The sequence below is a fragment of the Mesocricetus auratus genome, unplaced genomic scaffold (assembly GCF_017639785.1).
Source record: "Mesocricetus auratus isolate SY011 unplaced genomic scaffold, BCM_Maur_2.0 Super-Scaffold_100037, whole genome shotgun sequence".
Lineage (NCBI taxonomy): Eukaryota > Metazoa > Chordata > Mammalia > Rodentia > Cricetidae > Mesocricetus > Mesocricetus auratus.
This window is the reverse complement of record NW_024429215.1, coordinates 11,218,061-11,245,048: the sequence shown is the minus strand read 5'-3', so window position 1 is coordinate 11,245,048 and position 26,988 is coordinate 11,218,061. Positions and strand designations below refer to the sequence as shown.

Sequence of the window (26,988 nt, the reverse complement as noted above, 5' to 3'; positions counted from 1 at the left end):
ACCAAATCCTTCCACATAGGGGATATCTAGAGTCTGTCATTTTACTCTTGGTAGGGTCAAGGCACTCCCCTAAGAGTCCAGGCTGAGAGAGCATCTCTCTTTGTGCTATAGGCACATGAAGACAGTTTGTATACCAGGGATAGACACTGATCCACAGCTCAGGGCCCCATAGGTTGACAGAGTAAACAAGTTTTTATCCAAACAAAAATGCAGAGAGAGAGAGCATGCGAAATTGAGAAATCAGAAATGAAAAGGGGAATATAACAACAGACAATGAGGAAATCCAGAGAATCACCATGTCATAGTTTAAAAACATGTACTCCACAAAATTAGAAAATCCAAATGAAATGGACAATTTTCGGGATACATATCACTAACGAAAATTAAATCAAGAACAGAAAATCAAATTAAATAGACCTGTAACCCCTAATGAAATAGAAGCAGTCATCAATTCTCCTAATATACAAAAGTCCAGGGCCAGATGGTTTCAGGGCAGAATCCTGCCCGAACTTCCAAGAAGAGGAAATACCTGTTCTCCTTAAATTGTTCCACACTATAGAAATAGAAGGGACATTGCCAAACTCTTTTTATGAGGCTATTCTTACCTGGTAATCAAGATACACAAAGACACAATTAAGAAAGAGAACTACAGGCCAATATCCCTCATGAACATTGATGCAAAAATACTAGACAAAATACTGTCAAATTGAATCGAAGAGCACATTAGAAAAATCATCCACCATGATCAAGTAAGCTTCATCCCAGGATTGCAGGGATGATTCAACATTAGAAAATCTATCAATGTAATCCAACATATAAACAACCCGAGAAACAGAAATCGCATGGCCATCACACTAGATGCTAAAAAAAAAAAAAAACCTTTGACAAAATCCAACACCCCTTCATGATAAAAGTCTTGGAAATCAGGAATAAGAGGAATAACAAAACATAATAAAAACAATGTACAGGAAACCAATAGCCAATATGAAACTAAATGTCGAGAAACTCAATGTAATTCCTTTAAAATCAGCAACAAGAAAAGTCTGCCCACAATCTCCATATCTGTTCAGTATTGTACTTGGTGTTCTATCTAGAGCAATAGTACAACAAAAGTATATCAAGGGAATTCAATTTGGACAGGAAGAAATCAAGCTTTCATTATTTGCTGATATGATAGTTTACATAAGTGACACTAAAAGCTTTACACGGGAACTCCTACAGCTAATAGATACCGTCAGGACAGTGGCAGGATACAAAATTAACTCAAAAACATTAGTAGCCCTACTATATACAGACAATAAATGGGTGAGAAAGAAATCAGAGAAACATCACCCTTTACAATAACCATAAACAACATAAAATACTTTGCGGTAACGCTAAGCAAACAGGTGAAAGAACTGTATGATAAGAACTTTGAGTCTTTAAAGAAAGAAATTAAAGAAGGTGACAGAAAACTAAAGACCTCCCATGCTCTTGTATAGGTAGGACCAAAACATTAAAAATGGCAATTTTGCAAAGCAATCTACAGATTTAATGCAATCCCCATCAAAATCCCAACACAATTACTCACAGACCTGAAGGAACTATACTCAACTTTATATATAAAAACAAAAACTCAGGATAGCCAAAACAACCCTGTACTATAAAGCAACTTCTGGAGGCATCACCTTCCTTGACTTCAACCTCTTCACAGAGCCATAGTCCTGCAAACAGTTTGGTATTGGCACAAAAATAGACAAGTAGACCAAGAGAATTGGATTGCAAACTCTGATATTAAGCCACACACCTAAAAACACCTTATTTTTGACAAAGAAGCTAAAGTTATACAATGGAAAAAAGGAAGTGTTACTAGAATGGGTATGGGGAATATCTCATTACTTATTTGGCCTATTCCTATTGTGTTGTTCATCTTGTGAGATTTCATTACACAAGGTGTCCCCTTCTCTCTAATAATTCTGACCTGAGTATTCACACATGCATGTGTGTCTATGTCCTGTGACTTTTCATAAGAGCTGGCTCTTAAATAAATATGATGCAAGTTTTCACTGAACCATCATCCAAATATGTTTTGCATTCTTAATGAAATATTCTTATGGGGTAGTGATCCAAAGAATATTCAGTACCATCAAAATCTCAATTACAAGTCTATATTAAGCAATAGTTTGAAAAGAAACAAGTCTCATAGAGCAGCCTCGAATGCATTTTACAAGGAGCTTTGAAAGGAACAAACCTAGAAAAACTATATACTCTTTAGCAATTGGCAGGGGAAAGTAAAAAGCAAACAGTTTAACAGAAGCTAAAAATATGCTGTTAGCTGGAGCATTTCATTCCCCAGTTGCTAGAACATTGTTGGATACTTTCCCACGGGACTTTTGAGGAAAACATTAGAAGAAGCAATGGATATATTTCAAGTTTGTGGTCGTCATTGAATTTCTCTTCTTTTACACCATGAGTAGCATGGTGATTAAGGAGTTTTGGCAATTTTCTAAACCAAGTCTTGTGTGTTTTCTCTTCACACTTTATTGTATGTCTTTCACTACTCCTGTTTAAAAATGGTCTCAGTTAAATGTCCATATAAAAATTCATACATGAATATCTGCAGGAGTTGTTTTCAATGTTTAAAAGATGGGACAGGAAAATGACAAATATTATAAACAGGTAATTGTGGTAAACCCATATTTCCAGTAGTCAATAAGAATGACATATTCATACATATAACACAAATATGTCAAATTGGTTATGCAGAATAACAGTAGACAAAATGTAAATCAATTGGTAGTCATATTGATATAAACCTTTTGAAGAACTTACGTACAATAAAATTGGTGGTTACCTAGGGACTAAGGGAAGGGTATGAAGAAGGACGTTGCGTAGAATCCTGAAGGAACACATGGTAACTTTACAGCTCTGGGGTATGTTCTGCATCACTGCTACAGTGGCTTTATAATATATACACATTTATCAAACTACACAGTTATATACAATATAGACAGAGTATGCTGATTACAGTCCATAAAGTCTATAAAATAATCCATTTAATATTCTGGACCACGAACTTCTACTGGCAAGTCAAACAAGTGGACATTGATATAGTAATTCTACTGTGTCACTACCAATGCCTTAAGATACCTTTTTCCCCCAGTCATAAGCAACAAAGGCATTTCCACTGTAACCAAGAATTCTGGCTACTCATGAAACTTACATTCTTTAATAATTCTTGGATCATATTACTCTCCTCTAGGGGTTACTGCTTATACAACAAAGACTTTTGGCAAAGACCTCAGGAAGGCATAAGAATTAAGAAAAAAAATAAACAAAAAATACATCAATGCTGAGATAGTGACCTTGGTCCTAAGTGACATAACAATTTATGCTGTAGAATTCTATAAATCCTCTGATCCTACATAGCTATCATGAGTAGAACATTTAGGAATGTTCTTACCATGGGAATTTCCCCTGTAGTTAATTGAAATTAATCTGTACTTAAAATATTCACATCCACTCTTTCTATACTTTTGTTTAGTGGCACTTGGGAATATTCAGCTGGTAGCCTGTATGCCAATCCTGAACATGGAGAATACAGAAACATAGGGCTCCTTAACTGTGCATGTGCTAAAAATGAAACATATGACCCATTTTGCTCCCAAACACATAGTGGGGTGTCACAGTACCAGTTCATGAGACTTCAAATAACTGAAATCCAGTCAATTAAGATCCTCCAAATATGTGAAATTATTACCTATGAAGCGTTTTTCAATAATACAAGAAAACACCATTATTGAACCATAATTCTCCATCAACCCACTGTCTCATTTAAAATACAAGATTGTTGTTCTCTTTAATTTGTCAGATCCTAACTTTGTTTTTGATGCACTCTAACCTCCCCTAAGATTAAAAGTAACTTAAATTCTTAGACATTGATTATTGGAAACTAGCATAACAGGAGGCAACTACTTGTTCTGGGTGAATGACTTAAAAGATGGGCAAAGCCCATTATGTTACAAAGTTCAGACAGAGCTGGGCACAGTGTCATTAGTCTAAACTCTCTCCTACTAAGGAGACTGAGGAAAGGGAGGTTCAAGGCTTGCTTAAGCAAAATAACAATACTGTCTCAAATAAACAAAAAATATTTCACATAAAAACAAGCTCCATGAAGCAAATTATCTGTGCAAGCCAAACGCAAAGCACAGCTCACTCAGATCCTTGGCTGGAGTCAATGCTATCAGTCAGATATGAGACTATTATTATGTGCTTCACAATTACCAAAGAGTGCATAAGTCTGGTCTTCCCAGAGGATGTTTGAAGGATAAAGACGGAGTTGTTCGGGTGGTTTCAGACTTCTTTACTAAGAGACAAGAGTCTGGCAAGTTACTCGAACCAGTCAGAAAGTACAACATAGGTCTTTGAGGTTTCCTACAAACCTGCCGTGAAGGCATCTCCCTGCCATGACTTCTCACTATGAGATTCAACACCTGACTGAATACAAGTGTGTTGCAAGCAGTCCTAAAGCCTTCCTCCTGCATGAACCTTCTGATGCCGATTCAGGTGGGAGCTTAAGCTGTAGGCTTTGCCACACTCGCTGCACTCATACGGCCTCTGTCTCCAGAGTGAACTTTCTGGTGCCGAACAAGGTGGGAGGTTCTGATGAAATCTTTCCCACACTTGCTGCACACAAAAGGCCTTTCCCCAGTATGAACCCTTTGGTGTGCTAGAAAATCGGAACTTCTACTAAAAAGTTTCTCACATTCAGTGCACTTGAAAGCCTTCCTCTCAGTGTGAACTCTCTGATGTTTAATGAGGGTGTACCTGTGGCTAAAAGATTTCCCACAGAAACTGCAATCGTAAGGGTTTTCGCCAGTGTGGATGCTTTCATGCTGAGCAAGGGTAGTCTTGTGTCTGAACACTTTCCCACAGTCATTGCACTTATAAGGCCTGGATCCACTGTGCACTCTAAGATGTACTAACAGGTTAGAGTGATGGCTAAAATACTTCCCACATTCGGGGCACTTGTAAGGCATTTCTCCAGTGTGGATTCTCTGGTGCTGGATGAGTGTCGCTTTGCGAGTGAACGCTTTCCCACATTCGTGGCACTCATAAGGCCTTTCTCCAGTGTGGATCCTCTGGTGCTGGATGAGTGTCGCTTTGCGACTGAAGGCTTTCCCACATTCGCTGCAGTCATGAGGCTTGTCTCCACTATGCATCCTCTGGTGTTGTACAAGGTTATCTTTGCGGTGAAAACTCTTCCTGCACTCACTACACTTATAACTCATTTGTGCAACCTTGAAGTCCTCTCCATACTCAGTGCTCCCTGCTGTCTTCTTGCTACAGGTGACCTTTTGTTGGCGACCAATCAAACTGTCCTGAACGTTTCTCTGTTCCGCCTCCCGCACAGAGAACTTCTTTGAACTGTAAGGCCCTATATGAACTTGGAAATTCCTAGCTGACAACGAGGCTTTACTTTCATTTCTTTGTAAAGAGCTGTCTACAGTATTATGCGTTCGTTTCTGGCAAAAGTTTTCGCTTAAAGAGAACTGTCTCTCACATGCCCTGCCTGAACAAGCTGTAAGTGCAGGGTGTGGTCCTTGGTGATCCTCCGCATCCAAGAGCTCATTGACAATGGGGCCACATATGTCACAACGGTAAGTTTTCTGTGTGAAGGGCACTCCAACACAAACGCGTGGTTCCGAATATTCTTCAGCCTTCACTACACACCAACAACCTGAAGGCAGAAAAAAACACCAGCGATGTACACTGTGAAATATATTTTGTCTTAGTCAAGGTTACTGTTGCTGCAGTGAAACACTGGGACCAAAAACAAGTTGGAAAGCAAAGGGTAGATTCAGCTATCTCTGCAACATCACTGCTCATCCCCAGAGGAAGTCAGTACAGGAACTCAAGTGGGGCAGGAACCTGGAGCCAGGAGTACTGTGGAATAATCGTCTACACGGTGAAAATGTGTTGCTCTCATTGCTAATCAAAAGCTGATTGGCTGCTAGCCATGCAGGAAGTATAAGCAAGACAACCAAACAAAGGATGCTGGGATAAAGAAGGGAGGAGTCAGAGATGCCAGCAGATGCAAAGGAAGCAGAACATGTAGAAAAATGAGATGAAATGCCATAAGCCATGTGGTAATACATAGATTAATAGAAATAGGCTAATTTACACTGTAAGAGTTACCTAGCAATAAGCCTGAGCTATTGGCCAAGCATTTATAGTGGTTAATATTAAGATTCTGAGTGGGGATTTGGGAGTGGGTGGGCAGGGCAGGAGGCTTTTGCCTACACAGGAGCTGATACAGAAACCATGGAGGGATGCTGCTTGCTGGCTTTTTCAGATTGCTTGCTTGTAGAACCCAGAACCATCAGACCAGGAATGGAATCACCCACAATGGGCTTGTCCCTCCCCCATGATGAATTTTTTAAAAATGTCTTACAGATGATTCTTATGGAGAGATTTTCTCAATTGAAGTTCCCTCCTTTCAGATAATTCTAGCTTGTGTCAAGTTGACGTAAAACTAGTTAGCACATAAGTCTAGGTTAAGTTCCTGGGGTTGCTGACAAGATAAAAGTACAATCCGTTTGATATTACTTTATACAGTGCTAAAGTCCAGGTACAATAGAATAGAGGGAGCTATGAGAAAGAAATAGAAGAATGAGGTTAGTCCAGGGAGAAAAGGTAGTCTCCATATTACTTGACTAAGATAACTTTTAGAAAGACTTTGCCTGACTGCTAGGAACAGGTCAGAGTTATACATAAGTCAGTATCCTGGCCCAGGAATATATGATTTAAAATGAGCGGTTTATACGCAAGAACTATTAAATGATTGTGTACACATCTGATGATCTTAGTTTAGTTCAACAGCCTCAGTTCAGTATAATATTAGAAAGGACTGCAGAAGGGCCAATAGAAGACACCTGCATTAGACTTGGGAAGAAAGGCCCTGAACCAGAAATTAGTGCAGAAATAACAGAAAGAGTAGATAGAGAGGAAAAGATAAAAAGAAGGTATAGCCTTTGGACCTGGCCTCAAGTGGCAGGAGTCACCAAGCAGGTTTCTGATGCTGTCTGAAAATCATCTGAAAGTCATGCTTGACTTGATCCAAGTCCCTCCTCCTTCTGCTGTGTTTAGAATCATTCCCTCTTAGTCAGAAGCCCAGGACTCGTCTTGCCCTTGTCCGCCATAGTTCAGGAACCATAAAGAATCACGAAGACAGAAAACACCAGGGAAAGGATAGGTGAGTATAAAAACCCACCCACCCAAGACTGGGAGGAAAACACAATAAAATAGAGCCGTCTTGCACAGTCCAGTGAGTTCCACAATGATTATGATGACTGAAATCTTCATTTACTCATCCAAGAAAATGTCAGATAAAGGGGACAGAACATGGAGCCCCAAAGTTTGCTAACTGTGGGCCAAGTCCTGTCACCAGGGTGAAAGCATGCAGGGTGTGATGTACAGACCCTGATCCCCAAATACATCCTGGCTAGTCTCCAGGCAATGAGAATTGGGGTCCAAAGGGAATGGAGGAGAAAATTTATTATGTCTGAGGCTTGGCACCCAGAGAGCCTATATGAGGGAATGAGGGAAAACCATAGTGGCTATTACCCAGCTATGGTAAGAAAAGAAAAAGCTCTGTAGTTAGGGGAGGAAAAAAAAAAAGGAACGGTACCAGCCCAGAAGCCTAGGATAGCTCTCTATTCAGGGACAAAGTAAAAATAAGGCAGAGAACGCGTTATACCACAACAGTACAATGTCCGAACTTCATCAAAAATCTCCCACATCAACCAGGAAGATCACCTAAATTCACTCTCAGTCTATTTCATATGACCCTGAGCCAAATGGAAAACCGTCCTCAAGTTTCCTGTTCACCATCTCCAACACCACATAAAACAAAACTCATAGTAATTCGGGACTCTCAGCCAAATCTCTATGCGGGTCTCCAGAGATCCCTTCCTCAGGATGCCGGACCAGATTAGTTGGCCAGCTCTCCTGCTGGTTGCACTGTGAGACACCCTGGATTTAGCATGTTCAAAACCGAATTCTTAAGCCTTCTGATGAAAATATTCACACACCTCCCCCCCCCCCCCCGCCTCCAACTTATCATTTTCAGCCTTTCAGATGTTTATGTAATGTTGGGGGTGGTAGCGGGACAGCTCTTCGCGACCTGTTTTCACAACCACATAATAAGCTGCAGGAAACCGTGATGGCTCCAGATCCAGAGTTAATCTCCACAATTTAATGACTACCCAGAATCCATTCCACGCTCCCCCGACCCTGTGCTAACCTCGTCCAGTTATTACCAGGAAATTCTCAGAGCAGTTTGCAGTAGCTTCCTGGCCTGAGCCCCTGCTTAGTCGCTATCCCATTTGCACGGTACACTGTTTCCTAAAAGGAGACTGGAATACACTTTTAAATGGTTTTTGTTGTTGTTGTTTTAAGATCATCATTCAAAATGCTGCTTAGCGTGTCAGGCTGGGTAGGAATGACACGGAATGATTGTTACAGTCTCTGCTGACCAAAGGGGGTTAGAGAAGGGGGAGAGGTCGGGTTCCACTGTTCCCTGGCAACTCGCCAAGCCTCTGCTCTGCTCGTGTTTCGTTCTGCCATCACGTCGACCTCCATTCCACTGCTGGCCAGAAACCGCAATCCTCCCACCCACACGGGACCCCTGCCGTGGAGTTACTAGCCGATGAATTTGTTGTTAGAGGTTGGGGATGGCAAGTGAAGGACTGAGAATTTAGGACCCACCTGCGCAGGGTTCATGGCCAAAGCCCTCACCTGCCTGAACAGCACCAAAGCAAGGCGAGCAGGGACCGCTGTCACCCGGCCCTGGAGACGAGATATCCTGGCTCGGTCAGCGCCCAGTACTTCGGCAGTGGAAACTGAGTGTCTCCTTTTGTCCAAAGTTTGGGACAGAGATCTGCCATGTGCCCAAAGCGGAGACGATTCCGGAAGTCTCCCCTGAACGGAAATGCTTCCAGCGGATGCACTGCATTCTGGGCAATGTAGTTCCTTCAGGGAAAGTGACCCAAGGGGAATAGACTCTGGGTGGCATCATTTGGGGGTCTAAACAGTGTGACTTGTCTGGAAATTCTGGCAAGTTCCCAGAACCTCTCTTGGAATAGCGAACATCCTTCGTGTGAGAAAAAACAAGGAGTGAAATATTGGGATAATTATGTACATACATCAAAATCAGAAAGGGTTTTGTTACCTGACAGCTCCTATGTTCTTCATTCATAAAATAAGTTAAATACAAAGCTTTAAGTCAATTGTCTAAGGTCCAATGGTGGGGATGGTCCCAAGCCATAAAGTGGAAGAATGGGTTTTAGAGAGAGATTTTGGAGGGATATTTGAGTTAGCACGTTGACTAATTTGGAGCAATTCCTTGGCTTTCCTCAGAGAAAATTCCCAGCTATGACAGCCACAGGAGAAGGCCCCAGGTTGGCAGGAGGTAACAAAACATTCTAAAAGCAGGTGGTGAACAGAGGCACCTATCTGTATCCAAGCAAGGAAGTAGCACTCTTTATCTAGATGGTACCCCTTGGTGCTCAAACTGAGATGAATTAATTTACTTTTAGGAATATGCCGCCTATTTGAAAAACAAGAAAGGTTCTAATTGTTCCATGTGCCAAGATAAAGAGTTGGCATTGTCTCGCTGACAGCCCATGTGTATCGACAGCATCAGTAGATGGAAAGGCAGACTTAGCATAAGTGACTCCATTTTACCTACAATTAAAGGAGCAACATTAGACTTGAAATTCCGAATGGCTCGTGGGGGAGACAGAAGCTTGAACTGTTTACACAACTGAAACCTGTTTAACCACAACTCTTTCGTCTTCACATGTACATACATATTCATGGGGAAGCCAATGACACGTGGAAAGAGCTAGGATATCAGAGATACTGAAGTCTCAGGCATGCTCACCGTTGTGCACAAGGGTGCTTGAATTTTGACAGTAGCAGAGGTTAATCCTAAAATGGAACTTCTATGTATTCTAAAAAACTAAGTGACCTCAGATGAGTGTCACACACTGAAGAGGGAGCATACGGAGTTCTACTGTGCCTCTATATGCATCTAGGAAATGTTTAGGAAGTACCTACTGCATTTCAGGAGCTATCTTTTGGTGGAGGAACAAATTTGAAAATAATGAACCAAGACGCAGGTCATGAAATAACTTCCATTCAAGAAAGTGGAAGAAATATGAGAAGTACAACATTGTATGAAAATCTGGCATGTGATGGGCAGAACACAGAAGAGAGGAAATTAGTTGGGCATGGTGATGCACATCTATAGATTCTCTTCAACAGGAAAACCAAGGTCAGTCTGGGTTACAAGGTGAGAGTCTGTTTCATACTTACTTCCTCTGAATTGAAACACTACCCCCTAGAGGGAGGAGGGGAGGAATTCATAAGTCAAGGGAAGCCAACAAAATATACATAGCTCATAAAATTACAAGAGTCACAATGACCCACTGGAAACTGGTATAAATGGCAAACAATTGCCAGTAAGAGGAGACTCTCTGGCCAACTGAGATCTCTGCAAACTGTGCGAGGACCTATAGTGATGAACTTTTGTGAGTCATCACTCATGCTGGTTACGATCTGGGTAATACAGCTGTCTCAGAGTCAAGTATGCTCCTGTAATCTCTTACCTAGTTCCTGGAATAACCTCAGGAAAGGCACCATTTCATAAACTATATTTCCAGGTATCCTCCTGTCTTCCTCTATTATGCTCTTCTTTGCAAGTCACCATTCTCCATTTAAACACATCTTTTAAACTTTCAAAGGAGATAGAAATTGTCCTTTTAGAACTGGCTTATTTAATTTAACAGCCTATAGTTGTATCCATGTGGTGGCAAATCCAAAAATATCATTCTTCTTTATGAATGTTCCATGTTGTATGTGTGTGAAATTTTCCTCATTGATTTGTCAGTTGATGCGTACCTGCTTTAATTCTATTGTGAATAAGGGTGCGTAAATATACATGTGCAGGCAACTCTAAGGTCTGCTTAGATTCCAGATGCCAAATGGCAGGATCATATATATGCTCATGTGTATATATATATATACATATATATATGTATTTATGTATGTATGTATAGGATCTTTATTATTTATAATTTCATTATATTATGATCATATATTCTTCCTCTACCCAAATCCTTCCATATCCTCTCCACTTCCCTACTATCCCAATTTTACATTATTTCTCCAAAAATAAAAACCCAATATAGCAACAAGCATCCCCAAACAACAAAACACACTAAACTGTAACTAAATAAAAGCACATACACAAAAAAATGTGAAATCCATTATATGTTGGACACTACTTCTCTATTTCCTCAGTGTCTATTATGTCCCACATTCATTTCAAATTTTATTAATTTGGATCTTTTCTTCTGTCTTTTAGTTAATTTAGATAAAGGTTTATCAATCTTGTTGATTTTCTCAAAGAACAAACTCTTTGTTTGTTTTTTGTTGTCATTGTTTGTTTCTACTGTATTTATTTATCAAGTAGTTTGATTTTTTCTGCAATCTACTGCTTTTGGGTGTAATCTCTTTTTCTTCTATTGTACCATTAATGCCTGAGATTCTTTATTCCATCTCTTGTATTTTGTTAGGGAAGCTGGCCTCTGTTGCTTCCTGTTGAGTTCCTAAATTTTCCATTCCAGATTTCCCTAATTTTGTGTATTCTTCATTGATGCTCTTTCCATTTTCACACCTTGAATTGTCTTATTCATTTCCTTCCGCGGTTTGCATTTTCACAGATTTCTTTTTTTTTCTTTTTTTTTTTAACGAGACAGAGTTTCTCTGTATTGTTTTGGAGGCTGTACTTCCAGCCCAGCCTCGAACTCACAGAGATTCTCCTGCCTCTGCCTCCCAAGTGCTGGGATTAAAGGCGTGTGCCACCACTGCCTGGCAATTTCTTTAAGAGCTTTATTTGTTTTCTCTTAATAGACTTTTATCATTCGTAAAGGCTGATCTAACATCTTTTATTTGTGATTCCATTACATTGGAATGTTCAAGGCCTGCTCTTGTAGGGCTACATATTGTTCTGGAGTGTTTTTTTATTTTTAAATTTAAATTAGAAACAAGGTTGCTTCACATATCAATTCCAGGTCCCTCTCCCTTTTTCTCCCCTCCTCCCACACCCTCCCATCAAACCCCCCAACATCCCCTCATTTCCCCAGGGAGGGTGAGGCCCTCCATGGGGGTGTCCATAGTCTGTCATTTCATCCAGGGCAGGGCCTAGACCCTCCCCCAAGAGTCCAGTGTGAGAGTGCATCTCTCATTGTTGGATGGGAGCCCAAAGTCTATTTGTATACTGATTGATTGCATTTCTTGTGCTGGCCTCTAGGCATCTGTGTTTGGGAAGACTGTAATTCTAGGTGTTGGTATCTGCTCTCATCTTTGTTGGGATTGTGTCTTCTCCCTTGGTTTGTCACATGTCCAGTTCCTCGGAGAGTGTGGTGACTGTGTGTGGCCTATCGGAAAATTTGGGTCCTGATAGGTGTGGGCACTTTGTGTTCTAGGTAAAATGTTTCTGATCCTTGGAGCTGACACTTAGGAATGGGAACTGACTTGGGGTGTCTACAGGGGGATGAAAGTAAGGATCTGCTTAGCTAGTCCCCTAGGAATGGGGGAGGAGAGTGTGGAAAGACCATAGCAGAAGGTCTGCTACAGAGCTGGTGATGGCAGTAGGGGACTGGATTTAGAAAAACGGAGAGGTGAAGATCTTAAGTCGGCCTACCTGCTTCCCTGATTAGAGTGGCAGGTATGGTTCCAAGGAGTGCCTGCTGGAGTTGGGGATGGGGTGGGGTGAAAAAAAGCAATGTGTGGGGGAGGGCTGATGAGGAGGGAAGAATCTGTGGGCTCCACCAGAGATGAAGTGGGGGGTGGGGCAGGCTGTTGCAAGCGTTCCCTTGCCCAGCTGGGGACAGCAGTGGGGGATTGGACTCTGAAGAATGGAGGGAGATGTTAGGATCTGCAGTTAGCCTGCCTTTTACCCAGGCAAGAGAGGCCTGAGTGTTCCTAGAGATCCCTGCTGCAGTTGGGGGACTGAGATAAAGCCAGGAGTTGGGGGAGAGAAGTTTGGAGGGAAAGAGCTGTGTGAGGCACTGTAGAGGGGTGGGGGAGGGGAAGATAGGCTGGGGAAGGAATGGAGGAAGAGGAGAAGATCTGTAGTTGGTCTACCGGCTTCTCTGAGTGGCAGATGATGATGATGATGATGATGACGATGATGATGTATGTGTGAGTTCAATGAGGAACTTCCATACTCACAGTGACAGCACTAGTTTACATTTCAATTTACACCCCCACCTGCAGTGCACAAAGGTTCCTTCTCCCTGATGCTTGTACCCTCACCAGTCTTTTCTAACTGGGGTGAGACAGAATACCAATACTGCATGCATTTGCATTTCCCTCATAGCTAAAGTTGTTAAACATTTTCATACACACATTCCCACTGCACTTTGCCATTCTGAGATTTATCTTTAAGATCCTAAATATTCATACATGAATATGTTGTTTTATCCAACCCAGTGCCCTATTCGCTCCCTTTCACTTACATCCTCTCAACGTCATGTGCTCTTTATTTTTAATTTAATACCTACCCAGTCCATTTAGTACTGCCTGGATGTGCACAGTGTGAGACCACAGCCTCTCCATTTTGCTCTCTCACTTCAGTATGTAACTCTTTGGTGTTGAATGAGGGGTGATCTATCTGTTGGAGATTGTGTGCACTCACTTGTATAATTGTGCACGATCACTTTTGACTCTACTGTGTCGAGGTTTCTACCTGAAGAATGTCCTGCATTTACTGCATTCACAAAGCCTCTCACCAGCATGGACCTCTGTTATTCTGGACAGCCACATGTCTCGCAAAGAACTCACACTTGATGTACGACTTTGAAGAGTAGCGCCTATCATAGTAATAGAGGGAGTGGGTAGTGATTAACATGAATTGTGTGCTGCTGCGATGGGTCAGAAATGAAGGACATCTATTTCTCTTAGTGAGGATCAGAGTTCAGTTATCAGGATGCATGGTTGCATCTCATAACTTTCTAACTCCAGCTTGCAGGGGATCCAATATCTATGGCCTCTGGGGACATCCACACTCATGTGGACATTTTCATACACACAGTCAAAATCATATAAATTGTTAAAAAAAATCAGCAGTAAGAAAGGATACTCTTGGACTGGGTCGGGTCATTGTACTGACTGCTCTGAGTCTTCCAGCTTCTTAGACGGGGCAACAACTGGTTTTCTAGGCTTCCCAGTCTTCATGGGACTATCCAGCCTTTGCATAAAGCAATTTAGCCTTAGTCTCCTTGATGGGGATGTCTTTCTGCATGCTGTTAATATGTTTCTCTTATTGGTTGATGAATAAAACACTGATTGTCCTTAGCTAGGGACAAAGTATGGGCAGGGTTACCAGACTAGGAGAATTCTGGGTAGAGGAAGGCAGAGAGGAGCAGCCAGGGAGAGGCAATGTAGCTACCGGGAAGATAGAACACTGGGCATTCTCCGATAATATAAGGTCATATAGAAATACATAGATTAATAGTTATGGATTAATAATTAAGTGAGAGCTAGCCAGTAAGGAGCTTAAGCCATCGGCCAAACAGTTTATAATTCATATAAGCCTCTGTATGTTTGCTTGGACAAAACGGCTGCAGGACCAGGTGCATTCTGTCTACACTCCTTTTAATTGTATATCTATTTTTTATTGGTTCTATTCCCCTTGATAACTATAATACAACATCCAGTCACAGGGTAAATACAGTGACACCAAGAAAATAAAAGGAAGAGAAAGAAAACCAAAAGCAAAACAACAAAAACTAGAATGTAGGTATATACCAAAATTCAGGGCTGGGATTCAGCTTAGCCGATATTGACTTAGCAAGTATGGAGCCCGGCATTTGATCTCCAGCACCACAAAATCTGGGCAGGGTGGAGCATGTTTATAATCCCAGAACTAGAAAGATAGAAGCAACATTCCATAATGAGGGCTGCTCTCTCAGCCTGGGCTCTTGGAGAAGGGCCTAGGCCCTGCCCTGAATGAAGGACAGACTATGGGGAATGGAGTGGGGACTGAGGGAGGGGGGCTGGGGAGCCTGGTGTGGGGCGGGGGAGGAGGGAAAGGAGAGGGAGCTGGGATTGACTTGTGAAGCAAGCTTGTTTCTAATTTAAATGTAAATTACGTATAATAAATATAATTGTTTCTAGTTAAAAAATAAATGTATCAACTAAATAAATTAGCTTAAAAAAGAAATATCTATATAAAAAAAAAGAAAGATAGAGGCAGGAGGATAAGTCTAATATCATTCTCAGCTAATGAACTCAAAGCCAATCTAGACTACATGAGACACACAAACAGAAACTACTTTGTAATATTCATATATGTATATATGCACACTTAATTGCAGTTGATTTGTAAGGATTCACAGTGTTTCATCATATAATCTTTACTATTCACATATATGAAAATATTCATATACCCATTTTACACTTAGAAGAATACATTAAAAAGGGTTTAGGAAACTTGGTTTCAAGCATGCATATTAAACAGAAACAATGGATATATACAAAATTTTGGTAACATAATTAGACCTCAACAAAATTATCTTTAAAAAGCAACTGTGATTAGACTATAAATGAAATTATAAAATAAAAAATGGAAAAAAAGCAAAGGTAATAATCCAAAGTTCTCATTTCTAATGTTTTATTTACATATTAATGTTCTTCAGGTAATTCGTGACTATTGCATCAATATGATGATAAAAGGAACATGCTATTACATGTCTCTTCCCAACTAAGTATTTGATACCTCTGTGGCAGATGGGCATTGGCCATGGTAGGAATGCAATTAAATATTCAAACCAGTACTTGCTTGTTGGGAAATGACTAGACTTCTGAGACAGGAAATATGTTACTAATGCAGACAATGTTTAAAGACTGTAGTGCCTGTGACTATTACACTGTGAATAAAAGAGAAATAATGCTAAAATATTGTTCTAGCACTGAGAAACATTTACTCCCACTTATCAAGGACTAGTCTGTGAAACCACTGGAGAATGAATGAACGAAATCTTAAAACATATTTTTAGTGTACAACTATTTATTAATGAAAAGGACAGCAACACCAATTTCCACTCAAATAGGCAAAACCACAAAGTTTTACAAACATACAGTTGGCAAATAAACACATAAAAATATTCAATATCATGAAACACAGAAAAAAGCAATTAAGACTATGATATATATGTTATTACACACATATTTTAATGGCTCAAATCAAACACATTATACATACCAAACACGAACAAGAGTGTGTACAAGTTAGTCCACAAGCTGTGTAGATCAGTGGTTCTCAAACTGTGGGTCAGCAACCCTTTGGAGTGGAACAACCCTTTCACAGGGGTCGCCTAACACCATCAGAAAACACATGTTTACATTATGGTTCATAACAGTGGTAAAATTACAGTTATGAAATAGCAAAAAAAATTTATTTGTACGGGGTCCCCCAAACATGCAGAACTGTATTAAAGGGAAGATTGAGACACAACCACTGGTTTATGTCAATCTAGATTAGTTTGACAATTTCTTAAAAATGGAAGCATTCGCATATACTGAATTACGGGCTCAAGAGAAAAAAATATATGCATAATGAGTCTTATGCCTTTATCCATTGTGCCCTTATATGTAGTAGCTCAAGAACGGATTCAACTTAAATATCCAGCAGGAGCTGAATGGATAAAAAGATCAATGGGTAGTGTTGTAGGTATAAAATCAAACAGAACACAGCAATATAAAGGGTGAGGTATTAAAAAAGCATCAGTGGTAAATCTCAAAATAATTATATATTGCAAAAATTATCTAGGACAAAAAGCACCTTTTGTTTTCATTCACAAACTGGACTCTTGTGAGTCAAATATAAACTTCTAACTCTGGGGAAATATTGCAACAGGTTTTGAGGTAAATCACCGACAAGGTCACCATCACAAAGGTAAGTGAGTATACAACTTTTCAAGGAATAAACCATAAAGATGACTGCATTTCACTGATATACCCATAAACTTTATAAAAAGTGATTAAAATACAAAATGCAGAACTCCTACATTTTGGAAGCCAGATGGCTTGGTAGTCTCCATTATGATCCTACTCTGTCCTCATGCCTGGGTAAGAGCAGCCCTCGGGTAATGCAGGAAATAATGTAAAACAGTCTGGTCATACCAGACTGCAAATACAACAGCTGGACTGTGATTACAATAGCCACATTCCTGAACTACAGGATCTCCATCTCATTTTCCTATTCCTATGGCAACAGATTTGAGGTAAACAATCAAGAAAAGACCATGGTATCCCACAAAACCTTAGGTTACGTTTCTGACAACGGCCTCAGCTATTGTACAGACACAGATCTCTAGGCCTTGGGAACACAACCAAAGACAATGACTGCTGGGTGCACTTTTACTAGAGGCACATTCCATCTGGCTAGCTGCAAACTCCATCATTCCCATCCTTTGTATGCTCAGTGATGTTTCCCATCTGGATCTGGCCATCTCATGAGTGATGCCAGCCTATGGAATAACTGCTATTGGGTACTTTCTTTGGAGACTCTTACAAGCTGCCTCTTCTCTGTGCCATGGGCACTTTGAGGACATCCTCTGAGAAAAAAATAGAGCACATTCATTCCATATCCACAGGTACAGCAGCTTACGGCAATAGCAGAGTTCTCCTTGGGATGACCACAGAAAAATTCCACATCATAAGCTACAACAATGAAGACCCTGGCGCTCTTGGGCAGCAATGCAGATTTGCCTTTTGCTGTCCCTGCAGAAGGATACCAAGCTAAGACATCCACAAAAGCTCTCTCCATCCTTTCCTAGAAACTTCAGTCTGTTTTCCAGCCTTCCCACTAGTAAACTGGACTCAAAGAGTTAAGGTAGCTTTTGGAGTAAGGCTATCTATCTATGTACAAACCAGAGCAATGGGAAGAAGGCCGTGGCCAACTGGTAATCAGAAGGCTGGAAACATTCACCTAACTGTCATGTGACACCAATTTAAAAACTACTTTATTTTACACAACATGGGGCTACTGAAGACATGGTTACTACAGATATGCAAACTGTAGCCCCCTTCAGCAGACAGCAGAGTAGATCTTCCTGGTAAAAGTTGAGTTGTAGGCTTGCTTTAAACAGCTACAAATGGAGAACAAATTCTCCATAAATATTCCATTCAAGAGTTCCACCAGGTAAGCAGCACAATTTGCCGTTGCTTCGCACGGTGGCGTGATTAGCGCACACTGGTTATGCAGTAGAGAAACATCAATTCTACCACAAACACTGGTACTGACCCAAATGGCAAGGACCCTGGCCTTTTCAAGTATGGGCAACGCAGCTCCTGAGCCTACCCGTGCCTGAACTCCTGAGTAATCTCACACCCCTGGGTGTAGGCAGAACGAAGATCAACCTCAGAAGATTCTCTGGTGTCATGATACTAAAAGAGGGCATTCCTCTTAAGTCTAAGGCTTTTCTCAAGTATGGATTTGGAGGAGCTAAATAACAATAGGTGTTGGCTTATCCACATTTGCTGCCTTTTTGAGGTTACCTACGTACTGTGACATTTTTGGTGATGGATGAGGCTAGAGCATTGGCTAAAAGAATTGCCACAGGTGTCACACTCATACGGTCTTTCTCCAGTGTGAACTACCTGATGCTGAATGAGACCAGACTTTTGGCTAAAGGACTTCCCACACTGACCACACTCGTAGGGCCTTGCTCCTGTGTGAATCCTCCGGTGTTGAATGAGGATGGAGCTTTGGCTGAAGGACTTCCCACACTCACCACACTTATAAGGCCTTTCTCCGGTGTGAACTCTCTGATGTTTAATAAGGGTAGCTTTTTGGCTAAAGGACTTCCCACACTGGTTACACTCATACGGCTTTGCTCCGGTGTGAATTCTCCGGTGTTGGTTAAGAATGGCACTCTGACTAAAGGAATTCCCACACTCAGTGCACTTGTATGGCCTTTCTCCGGTGTGAACTCGCTGGTGTTTCACAAGTGTGGCTTTTTGACTAAAGGACTTCCCACACTGGCTACACTCATAAGGTCTCGCTCCAGTGTGAATTTTCTGGTGGTCAACAAGACTGGAGTTCTGTCTAAATAACTTCCCACATTCACCACACTCATAAGGCCTTTCTCCGGTGTGGATTCTACGGTGATCATTCAGGTGGGAGGTTTGGCTAAAGAATTTCCCACAATCCCTGCACTCCCAAGGCCTTTCTCCAGTGTGGACTCTCTGATGTTGATCAAGCGAGTACTTGCCCCGGAAGGTTTTCCCACATCTGCTGCACTCATAGAGCTTTTTCCTGTTCGAGGCTTTCGGCTGGTGAACAAGTGTTTGCTTCTCACAGTATCCTGACATGTGATTTTTAAGGCTGTGAGTTTCTCTCCCAGCCTCAGTGCTTTGGCTAGGCTTCTTAGTGTTGGGAAAGACCCGGGACTTCAGAAGGCTCAGTATGTCTGGGAGGTCCTTCTCAACATCCCAGATGGGGAAGCACTTTGCTGGCATATGGAAGAGGCATTGTTTCAAGTATGAGGCCTCGGCAGCATTCTGCTTCAAGGGTTTTTCTGTACTAGTAAGTTTTTGGAGCTGATCAAATATGGGACATGCCTCTACACTATGTTTCTGCTGGGGTAGATCAGGCAGGTGCAAAATGTCTTGAAGAATCAGGACACACTTTTCACAGAGGTGAGTTTTGGGTGTGGATGGGGTTGTCTCAGATAGCCAAACCTGTGATGTTCTTGTAGAAACTCTTGGCTCCTCGTCTTCTGTTCCATGCCCACAACCTGAAAGAGAATTACTCCTGCAGTGAATGTTGAGTATGCTCGGAAGAGGAAGCCCCAGCATCCACACATGCCACAGACGGTTGCTCCTGAACACAAGAGCTACAGGGGTGGGTTAAGGGCAGAGTTGGGTTGCAATACCAGGTCACTAAAGAGAACAGCATCGGGAAAGCCTCACTGAATGAAGGTCACCAAGATGGCATGAACCACAGCGAAAGATGTTATGTACTGTAACCCCGTGGTCAGACAGTCACCATGGAGTAGCCTCCAAATCCCTAGATCACCCCACCCAGATTGTAACAGGATGCCATCTTTGAGAGCTAATTGTAAGCTCTGCAGAAGGCAGGTTGTGTGCAAGCTCAGGGAACTCGCTCCAATTGAAAATGAATAGCACGTGCTCAGATTTCTGTGTGACACTGTGGTGGAATCCATAGAGGAACAGTACAGGAGAGAGGAACAGGAGATGCATGGAGACCAGAACAGGGGTACCGAGTTGCTAGAGAACACAGATAAAATAAGTCAGAAAACAGAAAACTATCATAATGGGGAAAGAGAATATAAAAACCAGGCTTGGTTGGTAGCACTTACACCTAAACTCTGGAGGATACAGGATATTCTTTAAGATGGCCTGGATATTATGACTTCCTCTAGTTGCCACTCACCACACTCAGGCCTCCTATGAAGCCACGTTGATGTTTCAAAAGAACAGATTTCTCCCTTTTGCCTCAAACGGTGTTACTACATGTGACCCCATGAAACAAGGTCCACAGGAAGGAAAAGACTCAAAAAACTGTTAGCACTGAGAGAGTACCTCACAAGAGATTACCTTAGATCCCAGGAAAGGAAACACTAGCTTTTAAACATCCAAAATGGAAGATCCAGAAAGAATAGTCCATGGTTCCAAAACTGCAGCCATGCAAAGCCCAGTTAGCCTAGGGGAAGGATGTGTGATGCCAATTCTCAGGATCTTAGACACAGCTAGAGACAAGACAAGCACGATGACGCCCATATATCAGGATGACTACAGGATGCCCAACTCCCATACCACAATAAGCAGCAGGTATTAGGATTACTTAGGGTAGAACACATAGCTCAATGCTACCACACAAAGCATCTATATCCAGAATACGTAGAACTCAACAGCTCTCAAGGTCTGGCTGGGGAAAGAATCAGTCTGCCTCTGGGAAAGAGGACAGAGGGTTTCAGGATGCTAGTTGAATGTACGAGCCTTACCCAAGGAGTTTATCAGTGCAAAGTTCTGCAGTGTAACACTGAGGTACAGGAGCCTCTGAGTCCTGTCAAGAAGTCTCCATTCTTCATGTGAGAAGCAAATGGCCACATCCTCAAAAGTCACACAGCCCTGCTATAACAGGGATGGGTTATTCCACAGTCAACTTCATCCCCATGTTGCCAAGAATGCTCATTTATTTACCCATTCTCTGCTCTCCATCCTGCCCACATTCATACCTCAAAGCAATACCGGGTCTCAATGCCATAGCAGGCATTTTAGTTCAATGCTTCCAGTATTGGTGGTATAGCACGAGCAGCAGACACAATGACACCGTCTAAGCTAGCATGAAGGGCTACATGTGTTGTTCTCAAACAATTTCTCAGCGGTCCTCCAGATGGTCCCCCTTGGATACACTCAGATGTGAGTTCACCCTTCACCCTCCCATCCTCACAATGGTGCCCACTGCCACAAGCAGTCCAGGATCCTGCTCCAGAGACCAGGTGTCCTTTGCTTCACTCCCAGCCCTCCAGGGTCACGTGTCGCCTCACACACCACTGTCTCCCATTTCTGCCGACATCCCCTGGACAGTCACAGCCTTACCTCTGCGCTTAATCATCCCTACTAAGTGCTTCACAACCTCAACGGCTCTCAGCCCCCATATTCGGTAACTCACAGAGGCAGATTTGTGTCCCTTACATTTCCCATCCGTTTCAATGGAATTCTGTAGACATCCACAGGATCAGAACAAACTTGCAATAACCCTACAGCATGAAAGAATAGGCACTACTCTTGACGCCTTAGTGTGGGTGTTCTAACAACGTTACTGTCCACTGAGTGGCTTATAAACCACAGCAATGCATTTCTTAAGATCTGAAGGCTTTAGGTCTGATGCCAAGGAGCTAGTATTGGCAGTTTCTGGCAGGTCCTGTTCCATCGTTATAGACCACTAATTTCCACTGGTATTCTCAAATGGTGGGCAAGAGCATTAGCTAGTTTACTGACATCTTGTTACAAGAGCACTCATTAATCTCACATACAAGGGATCTTATCCTCATAATCTAACTACCTCTCAAAGGCCACTCGGATTAGGATTCAACAACCGAAGTTTGAGGAGACAAAACCATTCAGTCCTGGCTTCAGGGTACCTTCTACTTAGTGGTTCTGGCACCATGACTATCATACTGTTCTACGCCTCAGAAACTTTGATCATACTCTTTCCCCTTAACTTCTCTCATAATTATGTTTCTAATGTCTATCACTTCTATCTAGGTATCCAAGACTCATTCATAGCCACAAATGAGCTGAACTTTCATTATTACTATTATGAGAAAGAGAACTAGTCTCAACTACAACACACACATCTTTGGCTAAATGCTGACCAACAGTTTTTTGGACGTATCCATTTTAAGCCACTTCCCAAATTCCAGACCTATAAGGCCACCCATCCATAGGAGATCTTCCTTAATTGATTTTTAAAATAATTTAAAAGCAGCTAAAAGCAATAAAATAAAAATGAACCCACATGCCAACGTCACATTCTGTTTGGTGGATTTTCCATCCTTCTAGATCTTAAACTCCTAGAGCAGTACTATTAACTTCCCCTCTTTAAAATCTAACACTCTAAACAGCAGTAATTTCAAAACCAACCTAGACAGCTACCACTTCCTCTACCTTCACTCTGGTCCAGTCACTATTAACACTCACCGGGACTATTAGAGCATCTTCCTCCAGGGTCTTCTTATTGACTCAGAACAACTGGGTTCTCCACGCTACACGAACACGGAGGCTGAGGGACCCAACATTAGAGCACCTCCCTCCCCCTCCCTCTGCTTTTTCTAAAGGAGCCATTGCTCTCATGGCTCTAAAGCAGATACTGCGATCCATTCATGTCCGAATCCTAGCCTGCTGCTCTCGGTTCCCACAGGGGAAAGCACCCGGGGGGAGTCTACGAATGACAGCACACTCATGCCCAGGGTCAACCTCATTCTACCGCTTCTTATCATTAGGAGCTACTTCAAAGAACCCCCAACACTGAATCAGGACCCTGTGCTTGGGCTTCTTAAGCAGTCTCTGGTCCAAGACAAGGTCATGTGAGGAGTGACAGCCTGAGACATACTCTCCTCACCTGCGTTGGGGCCATGTCCACTTCTGCGGTAATGGACACCTATGAGGAGAGAGACATCATGAACGACGGCAGGGATACAAAGCCTTGGGTCTTCCCATACACTCTCCCAACACGGAGCAAGGTGAGCCGGGGATGTCTCTTTACATCCGATCCTAAATGCTCGGTGCTGACGATTACCTCAGGGACCCTGAACTGTGAGTGAGTCAACCCGCCTGTGTTATATATTCATACTGTGAGCAGCTTCTCGGGAAAACAGAAAACCCACACTCAAGTAAGTCTGTGTACTTCCGTACACAAATTCCTAGGATAAAATTCCCCGTTTTACGATTACAGGCTTAACTATCCCAAGCTTCAACATCGCTCCAAGGAATTACACACGCCGGGGGCCAGGCTGTCACATTCTGCTACATCTCGTCACATTAGCTTTGCAAATAGGCACCCCGGATCACGAGCAGGGATTTGGGCCGTAGCGACTTTAGTGGACTCCCTCACTCAAACTTTGTAAGATAAGTGGCGAGGGCAAGGGAGCCTCAGATGTCACAGCACTTACCTAAGCCTGGTGCCTGAACTTGGGCGCAGCCATCCAAATAGGCGAGCGCAGGTGGCAGGGAGATGGGGACGGGGACCTGGGCAAGGCTGTCTCCGCCAGCGCCCAATGTGCAATGAATAGCACCTCTAGAACCGCTCCTTGAGACTCTTAGTCTCCTATGGCTGGACAAAGGGTCCTGCACACCATCAGCAAGAAGAGACCCCAAAACCGCTAAAATGAGCGCCACAGAGCGCAGCCGGAAGTCCCGGCCATCCTACCAGTAAAAACCGGACAATGGTACCGTTCTAAACGCTCATTGGTTCCGTGTTCTCCTCTCTGTGACGAGCGCATTCTGGGTAACGTAGTTCTTCCAGTTAAGCATCTGCTGGTGGGGAAGCCGTGTACTCGCATCACCTGGAACAAAGGCTAAGCGGGATGGCTGGGAGATGTCATCATGGACCGATACCAAACAAGCTTCTTCCAGCTGTTTGTCTTCTGTTCTGCATTCGTCGCTCGCAGTCTTGGGCCACCCCAGTGGTTTCTAACCAGGGGCCCATGAGAATACCCCAAAGGGCTGCAAGTAAGCTGAATTGGAGGTCAAAAGGAGCCACGGTTAGTTCGGAGGACTCAAGCCCCAAGAAAGCAGAGAGGATTCTCCACTTTGGGCCCAAATGCTCCTCAGATATGCTTATGGGAATCCATGGCTAGCCTCTAGAACTAGCTCTGGCCACTTAACGCCGCCCCCCCCGCCCCCAGTCTACCTCTGCAGGTAGGGAGTTTCATCTAAATCTCTGTTTTCTGCTCTCATGTCCTAGATCCCTCCCTTGGTATTTACCTCCCCCCCCCCACATTTTTAATGGCACTTGACTTTCTCCTTCCTCTGTCCCCTCAGAGGATGCATCACAGGAGATCACACATAGCTGTTCAAACTTCAAATATACGTCCAGAAGCCAATTTCCTATATATCATTAGGAGCATAGATGGCCTCTATAGAAAAACAGGATCTGTATGAGGCTCACAAGTTCCTCATCACTCCCCCTCTTCTGAGGGCGCAGCCCTTCACAAACAGGCCCAGCCAGCCACCTAAGGAAATGGCCAGCTGAAGTCACCAATGGTCATAAACTAAGGTTAAAAGCAACCACAGTCCACAACTGCCAAAAGACAAAATTGAATAGAGTTTCAGCAATTCTGAAACTTTTTGCTTGTGAACAAGTTCTCTGTATTTCTGTACTTGTATATTTAGCATTGGACAATCTCTGGACCAAACAAACAGCCGAAGTTGTCCCTCATGATGATGTACAGCATATGATTCCAGTACAAGTCATGGGAGGCAAGAGAATCATTAATTTTGGGCCAGCCTGGCTGCATAATAAAACCCTAACTAAAAAAAAAGAACAAAAATAACAAGAATTACCAACAGCAAAAGCCACCTCAACATGTTGAAGGGACTGTGGCCCAGTTGAGCATGGCGAGCTTGGTTAGCATGGCTCTGACCGGCCATGCTCTTCTCTCCCATTCCTGTGTCTGGCTAAAACCATCCTATTACATTTGGACAGCAATGCCCCCAAGGCTGATTCCCTTATTTGGCCACTTCCTCCTCTTGAGGCTGACAGCCAAGTCCAGCTATCTAAGTACTGAAGTCTAACAACCAGAAACCCCTTTGGCTCACCTAGTTAACAAGCCCAATTAAAATTAAACACCTCATCATTGCACAGAGGTTTCCAATTTTTCCTTTAGAAACTACCATTTTCCTCAGTGCAATGCCCATCTTTCCTTTATCCAGAGGCAGTCCTTTGTTCCACTAATGACAAATATCCTAGCCCCATTTCTGCTTCCCCTCTTCTTTTAACTGCTGTATTTGTCTCTTGTTCCCTACCCTCTGTTCCTCCGGGGCAAATAAATCTCATTAGTGCTGAGAACCTGGTCTTGGGGGTGAGTGGATCTTTCCTATCAAGTGTCCTTTTCAAGTGACTCAGTTGGTGGAAACTTCTAAAAGACAACTGGGCTGATTCTGCTTCTTCTATGCAGCTAGTCTACTGTCAATCTTCTTTGCAGCTTGGATTGTTTACTCTTAGGAAGAAGGGGCCTAGGGAATCCGCTCAGTTTCAAGGATTTTCTGAAGCTATTTTGACATGCCTCAGCTTCCTTCCTCCATAAGGTTTCAATCTCACAGTTAACACTTACGCAACAAAGCTATACACACATCCCTAAATAGTATAAGGAGGCTGTAGAAGTAAATGAAGACATTACTAGACTCATGATCAATTTTTATAATAGGCAGACTTCACTCGTTTTGTTGTAAAGTTATTCCACTTTCTGTTTGTTACATCCACTATTATATTTCCAATTTGGGGTCACATCTAGTTCCTACCCATGGTTCTTATATGAGAAACCCAATCATATGTGAATTTCTAGACAGGAGGACATGTAACTCCTTATACAGGAGATGAAAACATTTATGTGATTTTACAGGAGCTGAACAAATTCATGCTATCACTATAATGGCAGAAAAATAAACCTTCTTCAGTGACCCAAGTTTTCACCAAAATAGAAGTATGAAGGCCACGAATTTAGATGACAGAGCCCTACATGTCTAGGTCTTATACAGAAAACTAGATGAAGGAAGAAATGAGAACTAATTTTGGCTCTGTTGTACTTACAAGACAAAGTGAGATCCCCTCAAAAGCTGTTGGTCCATGCAGAGTTCAATTTTGTCTCCTCCCACCGAGAATCCTAAAAAGAATCCCAAAGACTACAGGTAGACTCATCAGTAAACACATTTATTAACACACAGACTAGAGGATGGGAGTCACGTTGATAAATGGAAGGCTGGAAAAATTAACCACAGTGTCAGTGTGAGACAACAATTTCCAAGAAGAAGGAAAGACTTCTGGAAAATTCCGACACGTCGAAGACCGGTTGCTGCTGGTAAAAAAAAGTCTTTACTGATGTATGTTTCAACCACTCAGAAAAACAACAACAACAAAAAAGAAACATGCTTGCCTTAAGACTTTGCTCAGGATTTCCTCCAGGGAACCATCAGATGTTTACCTTGCCTTAGCATGTTGGGGAGACCAAGTCATACAAGCTGATATGCTGGTAGAGGAAGATGGTTTCTAGCACAGAAAATGGCTTGAGTATAACTCAGACAAGGACTGGAATCACATCAGCGTGTATGGAGCGGTTTCTGGAAACCCCACCCATGCCTGAACTCACAGGAATAAAAACACTCTGGATGTCTGAAAACGTAACC

The 26,988-nt window shown here is 42.4% G+C and overlaps 1 protein-coding gene across 1 annotated transcript; it reads right to left on the bottom strand.

Annotated features, from left to right (window-relative positions):
* Positions 1 to 1,753: 1,753 nt before the first annotated feature.
* Positions 1,754 to 23,893, bottom strand: LOC101831536 (zinc finger protein interacting with ribonucleoprotein K-like). Its single transcript, XM_040734094.1, has 5 exons — positions 23,757 to 23,893; positions 23,207 to 23,245; positions 21,084 to 21,210; positions 18,639 to 19,853; positions 1,754 to 5,212 (listed from the first exon to the last, which is right to left on the bottom strand). Exons 2-5 carry the CDS (start codon positions 23,219 to 23,221, stop codon positions 4,554 to 4,556), a joined length of 2,016 nt encoding a protein of 671 aa, XP_040590028.1. The 5' UTR covers positions 23,222 to 23,245; positions 23,757 to 23,893; the 3' UTR covers positions 1,754 to 4,553.
* Positions 23,894 to 26,988: the final 3,095 nt, after the last annotated feature.

Excerpts from the sequence above, each read along its gene's own strand:
- LOC101831536 (XM_040734094.1), bottom strand. Across the intron at positions 19,854-21,083 it reads TGCACTGATAAACTCCTTGG|GTTGTGGGCATGGAACAGAA; the intron begins GTAAGGCTCGTA and ends ATTCTCTTTCAG. Across the intron at positions 5,213-18,638 it reads CCAATGCTCTAGCCTCATCC|AACACCAGAGGATGCATAGT; the intron begins ATCACCAAAAAT and ends ATAACCTTGTAC.